The 11,406-nt window shown below is 48.5% G+C and overlaps 1 protein-coding gene across 1 annotated transcript; it reads left to right on the top strand.

Moving 5' to 3' along the window:
- Positions 1–8,253: 8,253 nt before the first annotated feature.
- On the top strand, positions 8,254–9,059 carry LOC109784247 (uncharacterized). The gene has a single exon (XM_020342843.3). It carries the CDS (start codon positions 8,328–8,330, stop codon positions 8,838–8,840), a length of 513 nt encoding a protein of 170 aa, XP_020198432.1. The 5' UTR covers positions 8,254–8,327; the 3' UTR covers positions 8,841–9,059.
- Positions 9,060–11,406: the final 2,347 nt, after the last annotated feature.

Below are 11,406 nucleotides of genomic sequence, written 5' to 3'. Positions count from 1 at the left end.
TTGTTGTTTTCTTTCATGCTTGGCAAACAACCTTAACACATCATAATTACCGTCTTGTGTTTTCTTCTTCGGATGGGCCTCGTCCTGTTCTAGAGCCCGGCACCCCTCCGGTGGCCCCGGCGGTCTAGGGCGTTGTTCGGCACCTAGAGGGGTTAGGCCACGGGGAATAACTGCTTCTTCGTGTTAGTGCATGTCATCGCGAGATGACAGACCAAGTCTAGGCCCGTTCTGTCACGGGATCGCCCACCGAAGACTCTGTCTTGGGGACGAACGCAGCCGGTCCTCGACGTTCCCGCCCGTGTGTGTGGTTTGTGAGGCACGTGCCACGTCAAGGATGTGCGTTGCTTATTCAAATAGCACACCACCCCTGCATGCATATGCATGGGCCACGCGCATGTAGGGGTGCCCTCCCCCCTCTTGGGCGGTCTCCATATCGAGCACCCATCCGGTGGCCCCGGCGATCTAGGGCGTTATTCGGCACCGAGAGGGTGTAGTCCACGGTGAATAACTGCTTCTCCGTGTTAGTGCTTGTCATCACGAGTTGACAGACCAAGTCTAGGCTCGTTCTGTCACGGGATCACCCATCGAAGATTCTGTCTCGGGGACGGATGCAGCCGGTCCTTGACATTCCCGCCCGTGTGTGTGGTTTGTGAGGCACGTGTCACGTCAAGGACGTGCGTTGCTTATTCAAATAGCACAGCACCCCTGCATGCATATGCATGGGCCACACGCATGTAGGGGTGCCCTCCCCCCCTCGGGCGGTCTCTATATCGAGCACCCATTCGGTGGCCCCGGCGGTCTAGGGCATTATTCGGCACCGAGAGGATGTATCCAAGTGGAAGCTTCTACCTCACGACAAGGAGAACGAAGAGTTGATACGGAAGCATCCACGAGTGGGACACATCAAGATGAAGAAAACGAGGAAGTACACCAAGATGAACCTCATCAACCTCCTTCTCCACCACGACAAGAGAACGACGACGTCAACAATGAAGAAGTCCACGGTCAACAACTGCTTCTTCTCATGTTTTTTTACTTTACACTCTTTAAAGTTGAGTTTTGAACAAATCTAACCCAAAAAGCATATATATATATATCTATGAGTGCATCAGAAGTCTTTTATCGGAAAAATTCATCAAAAGTCATGGCATTTTCAAATTTTGGTCGTAAAAACATATGAAATATCAGATACACAAAAGATACTGCCAAACAAAAACACAAAGAGAAGGAAAACAAAAAATTAGAGCAGTTGTTACCGAGGGTCGCTTATCGGCTCTCGGTAATGGCCGCTTTTTCCGAGAGCCGCTCTCGGTAAAGCATGTAACCTAGATCTTAATCGTTCCCCTTTCTTTCTATCTTCATTCTTCTCTTCCCCGCGCCACCACCGCCGCCCCCGCCGAAATCGCCACCGCCGCCCTCAACCACCACCAACTGCCGCCGCCACCCCTCCTCCACCGCCGCCCCTCCTCCACCACCACCAACTGCAGCCGCCGCCACCCCTCCTCCACCGCCCCCAACTGCAGCCACCGCCCCCTCTCTGTTCCCCGCGCCACCGCTACCGCCGCCGCCAAAATCGCCGCCGCCACCCCTCCTCCACCGCCCCCAACTGCAGCCACCGCCACCCCTCCTCCACCACCACCAAGCTTCATGGCCGGCGGCCGGCGCGGCGGTTCTTCGATGCGACGAGAGGACGGCCGTCACAGCGGAGCTCCTCGGGTAGCGCGGCAGCTGGAGATGCCCTCAGGTTAGTACAAAACCGCCCCCTCCTCCCTCTCTCGTCTCTGTATATTGAATCATATATGAATCATGCTTGTTGGCATATATTACATCCAGTTAAAATGAAGCTTGAATAAACCATGGAGTATGCTTCAATACTTTTTATTTACCATTTTGGTTGTGCTTATACTCTTCTTTCACATAACTTACGATTTTTTTAGTTTGGACATATAGGCCGGCTCCACTTTTATATTGAAATATTGAAATGAAACCAAGCATCGAACTAGTCATCGTCCCTAACATAGATATGTAAACTAATCAACAAAGTGAATACCTGTTGGCTTGGTTTTCTTTAATGAAAATCGGAAGGGGAAAACCCTTCTTTGATAAAAAAAAAGGTTTGATGCCTATTGAAGTAGTGTGGTTAATATTCACCATATTTATTTTGTTTTTCAGATTCTGATGGGGGCACTAGTAAGTACCAGAGAGTCCCGATTGGTAGGACCGAGTCGTCCGCCTCCCACCAGTCCACTCCCGACGACGAGTCATCATCAGATGGCGATGTCGGAGTGGACTTAGATGGACCAGATCCGCTCGCTACCGAGTCGGGCGACATGGAGGCCTCGGACGGCTCGGGGTCTACCTCGAGCAACATTTCCAAGAGGAAGAAATCCGGGCGTGGTCCGGGGAAGGTCCCGGAACCAACTGCTGCCAGCAACCGTCCTGTCATTTGCCCAACAGGAGAGGGGTAAGCAAGCATTTCATTTCCATCATATTTTGGATGCTACAGCTTTGACACTCACATATGCTTGTCTTTTATATCATGCAGTCAGTGGGAATTTATCCCGACACAACCTAAGGGGGCACGCCCGCCGAACCACGTCATCGGCTCCCTCTTGAGGAAGCACTTCCCTGGATTGTCCAAGCCGGGTGATGATGATCCGCCGTCGCCAGGTTTAACCTGGGAGCATTATCTACACAACAAGGATGAGCACGATGTCACCATGGCCACTCGGGTCATCAATGCTTTTTTTGTAAGTATCTTCGCTCCGACCACTGCATTTTTCCATATCCAAATCCTTGCTTGCGTGGATGGTGAGAAGATGCCATATGCTTTCTTGTAGCAAACATTTTCTTGCGTGGATGGTGAGAAGCAGAAGGCGATCAAAGGCATCGTGAAATCTGCCCGAAAGATACTCTCTGACACCAAGCACACGCTGCGGTACAAAGCCGTGATGCAGTGTCGGCCGGTTGATGAGAAGGGAGAGAAGATGACAAGGAAGACTGCTTGCCAGACCAACTTGTCGCGAGAAGAATACCTGTCAGTGGTAAGTGACTACATCGGTTGCTAGTACTTTGATTCATCCCTCTTGTTCCTCAATTATTCGATTTTGTCTGACTAGGTGAAGGAACCCTGGATGAAGGAGGATTGTTGGGAGGCCCTGGTTGACATGTGGTGTGACCCAGCATGGCAGGCGCAGCATGTGGAGCAGGGAAACGAATGAGCCAAAATGCCAGGCCTGGCTCATGTCCAGGGGAGCCGGAACCTAACCGCTCTCAAGCAACACGTGGTATGTGGATTAAAATGTTAACTTTTTCGCACGGTGCATCTTGGTTCATTCAACTTGATCGTTAATTTTGCAGGAGGCGAAGGCTGGTCACCCAGTCCACATCCTGGAAGCCTGGAGAGAAGGCCACAAGGGGAAGGATGGCGCCGAGTTCTGCAGCGAGTCGGCGGAGGAGAAGTGGGGGACCTTCAAAGAGGTCTTCCAGGAGGTGCACGGGCAGGAAGCCGAACCTACGTCCAAGCCCCTTGATCCCGAGCTTCTCATCATTGCTGTCGAGGGGAAGGGCCATGGCCGCCACCTCCTTTGCAACGGGGCGATCGCCACCTCCTCGCATCGCAAGCTGCACGAGATACGCGCGTCGAGCACCAGCTCAACTCCGTCCATACGGAGTCGCCCAACCACCGCATCACGTGAGATAGCGCGTCTCAAGGTTAGCATCCTAACCTTTCATTTATGTCCATGCCTCGAAATAGCACCGTTCCAACCTATATGAGCCTAATGCCATGTTACAGGATTTAATGGCGCAGCGGACTGTTGAAGAGGAGCAAAGGCGGGAGGCTGAGCAGGAGTCCAGAGAAAAGGAACGGGAAGACACGAACAAGAGGTTGAAGCTGCTTGAGGATCAACTACAGGTAGAACATTATCTTAACTAGAGTAGAAGATTCATTACATATGGACGAACCACCCTCACGTGACTCTCATCTTATAGGTTCTTATGCAATCTCGAAGCAGTGCAAGTGATGCCCCTCCTCCTCCTCCGGAATGTTAACCCGATGGCCTCTCCTCCTCAAGATGATCTATATATGAACAAGTGTACTTCTATTGTGACGTGCACGTGTTTTGCAAGTAGTGACAATATGTATGAATTTGCGACTTGTGTGTGACGTCTACTAGGATAATACATTCGACTTGTGTGTGACAATATGTGGACTATCCCTAATTATGCCTATATATGTGTGGACTAGATCAAATTATGCCTATATATGATCAAATTATGCCTATATATGTGTGGACTAGATCAAATTATGCCTATATATGATCAAATTGCACTGCAGTTGTTTTTATCTGCAGGGATCAGAAAAGAAATAGCTTGACAGCAGAATGGATGGGAAAGATTTCCGAGAGCAACACTCGGAACACGATATACTACCGAAAGCACCTCTCCAAAACATGGTCGTCTGGGACACTACTGTTGTGCCACAACTTTTTCGAGAGCTGCTCTCGGAAAAGAAGGCCATTGCCGAGCATAGCTCTCGGCAAAGCTATGTAAAGTGTCAGCCCTCCATGTGGGCCACGCTGGTCAGAAGGATTGCCAAGAGCAGCTCTCGGCAAAGATATCGTCATTTTTTCAAAAATATTTAACAAGTTATTTAAAAAATTTACTGATAAATGTGACCAGTGGGACCACATGTCAGTTAGAAAGAACACACACACAAAAAAGGATGTTGCATATGCTTTGCCGAGGGTGACGCTCGGCAAAGTACGCAGTAACTGACGGAGCCGTCTGTTGCGGACGAGCATGCCACGTGGCTCCTATTTGTCGTGAGCTGCTCTCGGCGTCTGCAACTTTGTCGTGCGGTGCCTCTTTGCCATGAGGCAGTGACGGCAAAGATGTCAGTTTGCTGCGACGGTGGGTTTGCCGAGAATGACACTCGGCAAACCTTGCTTTGCCGAGTGTCCGTGTTTTAGCACTCGGTGAAGAGCATTACACCCGGCGTACATGAAAATTCCAGTAGTGGTTGGTCACTCGAAACTAAAGATAATTATTTTGTTCATTCGACCATCCCGCTCCTGCGAATGCAACGATTCAATGAAACCTCCCGGCCGGCCGGGGTGGTTCCGTTTTACTAGATTTTAGATCGATCGAGAGAGCGGCGAGCTATATCAGCTGCTTCTTCCTAGTACATGTCGTACGTAATGGCCACGCCATTGACTGATTACGTACGTGCACACGGCCGTATTATGTTGGTGTGGTCAGGCCTGTTTGGCATGCACCTGGCCAAGTGGAAGTAAGCAAACGGGACGAATGGTATACTGTGGCTGTACGTTAAGCATGGGCCAACTGATGGCAAGTTGCAGATTCCCTTGAAAACATCTCTGACTCCCTGGAAAACATCTCTGACTCCCTTGGCACCACAGCAAGTTTGCGAAGCTTCGATTGATGGCCGCAAGTACGGTGTTGAGGTTAGCATGGTACTCCCTCCGTTTCTAAATATTTGTCTTTTTAGAGATTTCAAATAGACTACCACATACGGATTTATATAGACATATTTTAGAATGTAGATTCACTCATTTTGCTTCATATGTAGTCACTTGTTGAAATCTCTAGAAAGACAAATATTTAGGAACGGAGGGGGTAGAAGTTTGTCGATGAAAATCACATACATGAAGGTTGCACAATTCTATTCTTGTACCACGGAAAGTCCAATGCATTTGATTTATCCAATCATGAAAACTCTTCTTTCTTTGAACCACCTTCTGAGCTCTTTGAAGTCGTTGCTCCTCCCCGCGCTCATTGTGATGTGATGAAACGTAGAGTAGTTAGATGGGGTCTCGCTTACCAAGGTAGGAGGAGACCCAAGATAAAACACATCAAGACAACATGCTATCTAGTTGTTACGAAAGAGGATTTGGGTATGGTAGGCGTCTTAGTCCCATCATAGGTTTCCTCCTCTATTTCCAAATTAGTTATGAGTTGCATTTTATCATTCCTTAGCCATCAACTTATAACTGGGCTTCAAATAGTCCCTACTAGTTAATCGATAAGGATAAGCAAGATTAATCAACTTGAGCACCACCGCCAACTCCTCCACCTTCTTCTCCATATCCGAGGATTGCAAATGCTGGCGCGTGGTGTATGTGGGTTTTTTTAGGTAATCCGGCAAATCTGATACCATACGTTATGTTCCTCTTCTCAATCTAGTACAACATTCCGATACAGAGGAAGGATCTAGGGTAGATCAGAGGAATTGGGGTCGGGACGAGAAAGAACTAGGGTTCAGAGGAGGAGAAGGGGAAAGGGGAAAGTGACACATCCAATAGCTCATGGATACCAACTAGGGTTCAGAGGAGGAGAAGGGGAAAGGGGAAACTGATACATCCAATAGTTTCATCGATACCCCCCACACGCTAGCCGCACGGCCCTATATTACATCTCCCAAGTCTCGGGGTCGAAGTGGCGATTGGGCCGTCTCTTCCTCTTCGGCCGGCCTGCTTCAGCTGCTTCACTCGTACTTGAGCCTGGAGTAGTACTTGTAGTCGTGACATACTATCATATGCATGATGCTAACTTATGTTACTACCCACTAAGGACAGCCTCACAACGGACTAGCCAACTAGACGGGCAGATACAAAGCTCCTTGTTATATCTGACGTGTGCATCGTGCATGTGCGGCGACGTAAGTCGGTGCTTACTAGGAAATACACTTTGATTCCTGGTTATAGATACACCCTATATGGGGATTTTTTAAATAATTAAACAAAAGTCAAAATAATTCAGAAGTATTTTTAGAATAAACTTCACTTACTTTTGCACTAGTATATAAATTTTCACGAAAAAAACCAACGTTGACTTCATAGCAAATAAGACAAAATTTATTTGCTATTATAGGTCACTATTCACACTATTTTGGCGAAAAAAATTGTCTTTTTTAAAAGAAGTCAAAGGGGGATTTTCATTTTGTGAAATTTTTCTCACAAATACACTGGAAGGTCCAGTTTATTTCAAATATGTTTTCAGAATATTTTGACTTTTTGGTGAATTACTAAAAAATAATTCATATAGGGTATAGATACATCCATAGACCAAAAGTTTCCCTCCGGTGCTTACTTGCTCTCGCTCTCTACAAAAGGGAACTTTTCCAAGTACACTAATTAGTACTTACACCACTCCACTAACACAAAGTGATTGAACCAAAGCAGCACCGTAGTCGGTTTCGTTAGCTTGTGCCCATGCAACGCCGACCCACGACAAAAACCCAACCAGAATCTTGCTTCCTAGTGCTGCTTCCGCGAGGCTGACCGCTTCCTGGTCCACGTACCCCTGCAAGAAACCGCGACGCTGTCGCACATACTACTGCATGCATTCATCGTCAGGTGCACTGCACTGCACATTGCGGGGACGACGTGCTAGGAAATTTCCTCTCGTCCCATTGACGGACTCAGGCTACTTTAAGCGTGTGCGGGGGCGCACATAGATGCTTCGACGCACATCATCGAATCTGAGGTGCTTCCGTTAATTGGTCATCGAGCATGATTTTCTTAGTCAACAAGACTTACATTTTTGGCTTAGGCACCAACTCACTTCCACTGTCAGCAGATTCGGACAAGTTTCGTCCATGCCTTATCCATGTTTGGATAAAGGGACAAAGTGCAAGAACGACGTCTCTCGCGAGTCTTGACAGTTGACACGGTTATGCCTGTCGTTCAAACAGAAGCCAATCATTTCGAGTGACATGCGGCCCGTCCATGTTCATTGTCCATGTCTTGGACATCGAACGAACCTGTAGGTCAACGACCAAGTCTTCACCATGCATGCATGCATATATATAAACCTAGCAGTTTCAGACTGATTAGAAGATACCGAGTATTTTTACGGGTAAGCACCATCCAAACCATGTACTCACACGGCAAGGTAATTAGAAGCACTAGTTTTTAGGGGCACACGGGTGATCGAGCAGTTGGTTTACTTAAGATAGGAGTACGAGTACCTTTGTCTCCCAACTTTAATGATTTTTTGCCAAGCTGCGCACTCGGTAAGTGTGTGGTGTCCTCACAATACTAAGACCCTAGTTTACTTTGTGTGGAGTAGATCGATGTGTCTCGGTTGCTTTTCAGTCGAAGCAAGCAAAATGGCGGTTCGTTTGCCAGCCCCACCAACTTGGCACCCAAGCTATCGCGTCGTAAGCCTATATATAACTTGGCCGCCCCGGCCGATCAACATTCCTTCTCGCTTCTTAATTCTCTCACACGACAGCAAGCTAAGCTGTGGAAGCCTACGACGAAGGACGGGAAATCCAGTGATCAAAATCCACAAAGGAATCCATGGGAGCTGGGATGAAGCGCGCGAGGGAGGAGGAACCAACCGTGCCGCTGGCGCTGTCCCTCAGCACGGACTCGGCGTCTTCCGCCGTGACGTCGGCGGACTCGGGCGCCGCTGGGCCGGCCAAGCGCAGGAGGGGCGTCGTGGTGGCGACGTCGGGGGAGGGGGAGTTCGTGTGCAAGACGTGCGGCCGGGCCTTCGCGACGTTCCAGGCGCTGGGCGGGCACCGGACCAGCCACCTCCGCGGCCGCCACGGGCTGGAGCTCGGTGTCGGCGTCGCCAGGGCAATCAAGGAACGGAAAAAGCGCGAGGAGAAACAACACCAGTGTCACATCTGCGGGCTGGGCTTCGAGATGGGACAGGCGCTCGGGGGGCACATGAGGCGGCACCGCGAGGAGATGGCACCACGCCGCGCCGACGATCGCTGGGTCGCGCTGCTGCCGGATCAGGAGGTGGCGGGGCAGCAGGCCGCCGCCGACCAGCCGCCGCCCGTCTTGCTCGAGCTGTTCGTCTAGGCTGGAAAGAAGGAGATACGCTTTGTTTTTTTTTCCTAATGCGTGAATGGACGTGTAAATATGGCATATATGGGTACATTGATCGATCTTGTATTACGAATTCATAGCTAGCTTGTTAGAGTTTGGGTTATTGGAAATTTTGCTCGGTCTGGATTTTCGGTCATTCATTGGCCATCCGGCTCCTGCGAATGCAATGATTTAGTGAATCTCTTTTGCAATGATTATATTGGCCCTGTTTGGATACTCTAACACAGTGATGCACTGTAAAAAGTCTCATTTTCTAACCCACTCTAACCCAAATAAGCACCTCTTCACCGGGATAGTTGGGTTAGATGGAACTAACCCACTCTAACCCTCCCTTATTTGAATATTTTTGGGTTATTTGAGCCCGCAACTAACCCAAACTAGCTCTAACCCCATGATTCAAACAGGGCCATCGAACGAAACTTCCCGGCCGGCCGGCGTTGTTCCGTTTTAGCTCGTCGGCAGCGGCCACGGCATTGACTGACTACGTACACATACGGCCGCGTCGTGTTGGTGTGGGTACGTACATATACACTGGAGTAGTGGTCGGGTCAGTGCCGGCCTGCTTCGCATGCATGCAGCTGGCCAACTAGGCAAGCACTATTTTTTTTAACACAGTACAAACGCAAGCGCTCATATACACGCGCATACACTCATCCCTATGAACGCACACATGCACACCATATCCCTATGAGCACCTCCGAAAGACTGAGCCGGTATATCATTTTCAAATTTACGAAGTCGCCGTAGGCACCTCGTCGCCGACGGGAACGTCTCCTCCCACTGAATGCGCATCGCTGAAAATATTGAAATAAATTCAGGAATAAATGCGAGCACCGGGATTTGAACCCCGGTGGGCTGGGAATACCACAGTCCCTCTAACCATCCAATCACACGTTGGTTCGCGGCAAGCACTAATTAAGGTGGCCGGCCAATCCATTCAAACGGGATGAATGGTATATTTGCTATTATAGGTCACTATTCACACTATTTTGGTCAAAATTTTATCTTTCTGAAAGAAGTTTAAGGGGTTTTTTTTTTGAGATTTTTCTCACAAGTATCTTTCCGTCCGGAAAAGCTTGTCCCTCAAATAGATGTATCTAGCACCAAGTTAGAGTGCTAGATACATCCATTTGATGGACCAGCTTGGGACAAGTTTTTTCGGATGGAGCGAGTACAATGAAAAGTCAAGTTTATTTAAAAAAAATCAGATTTTTTTGAATTTTTGTTTAATTAATAAAAAAATCATACAGAGTGTAGATGTCCTCATAGACCAAACGTGTGTGTCCCACTAAGAGCACTTTACTTAGTTCTTGGAGTAGACAGGTTCGGACAAGTTTCGTTGTGCATGATCTAATAATTACAGCAATGACGTCTCAATCCAAACTAGTATATGCTCGAGTCTGGACAGTTGACGCGGTTAAGCTTGTCTTTTCTTTCTTTTCTTTTTTTTTTTGCGGGTGGACGCGGTTAAGCTTGTCATTGGTCGCGTAAAAGCTAATGTCGACATGTCGACGTCCTGGGCATGCATACAAGCTGGTCATAGACGCAGAGTGCTGACCCATGCATATCCGAGTTTAACAGTTTTGGATTGATTAGACGACAAGTACATTTACCAGGTAAGTGTGAAATTACACTTTGTAGTCACACGACACACGGTAAGGTAATACTACTGCGTACTACAATTATTTATCGGGAGAGACGGTGGGGTACTGGTATAAGCTATGCATGCACCCGATAAATGACGCGGCAGAGTACGGTGTGTCATCATCGATCAATGGACATTGGACAATGAATCCATAACATCCCATGCCGACAATTGCTCCAAGAACATCTGGACATAGCTGTGTCTTGGCCGCTGAGAAAACACCGTCCATTCACTGTCCATTTGCTGACAGTCAGAAGCATATCGACAGATACATCGCTTCTGGTCAGGACGGTGAACCATGTGTGGTGAGACGTCGGTGCATACGTGCTCCCTCCCATGGAACCTCTCCTCGCTACACATGCATGCCTTGTCTCCCCAAGTACCACTGATTAAACAAGTTCATCCACTAAGAACGAGTGATTAGACTTGACAACCGAAGCAGCACGTAATCGATTACGTTAGCTTGTGCACATATGCTATAGATCCACTACAAAATCCCAAACCGAATGCATCTTGCTCCGTGGCTAGTGCTTGGTGACTAACATTCGTCCTGCTTCCGGTCCTTGGTTTCCATAGGCGGCGGACCGCTTCATGGTCGTCCCCTGCAAGAAATTGCGACGCTGTTGCACATACCGACATGCACCGTCAGGTGCAGAAAGAGCATATCGCGAGAGCGACGCACCAGGCAATTTCCGCCGGCCCCATGTTCTGTCACGAAACCATTATATGCTCTTTTTTGGTGTCTGCTGGGCACATGATTGGTAGATTCAAGTTGCTTAGATTGGTCATCAAGCAAGATTTTCTTAGCCAACAAGACTGACAGTGAAGCGCGCTTAATTTAATTTGCGCTGACTAAGAAGTGTGCAAACCTTGTGCTCCCAGTCCCACGGTAAG

This window comes from Aegilops tauschii, chromosome 5 (assembly GCF_002575655.3).
Source record: "Aegilops tauschii subsp. strangulata cultivar AL8/78 chromosome 5, Aet v6.0, whole genome shotgun sequence".
Taxonomy (NCBI): domain Eukaryota; kingdom Viridiplantae; phylum Streptophyta; class Magnoliopsida; order Poales; family Poaceae; genus Aegilops; species Aegilops tauschii.
The sequence above is the reverse complement of the archived record's forward strand: the minus strand, read 5'-3'. Positions and strand labels throughout refer to the sequence as shown.

Bases quoted from the DNA above. Each gene is read 5' to 3' on its own strand.
- LOC109784247 (XM_020342843.3), top strand. From the start codon at position 8,328: ATGGGAGCTGGGATGAAGCGCGCGAGGGAGGAGGAACCAACCGTGCCG.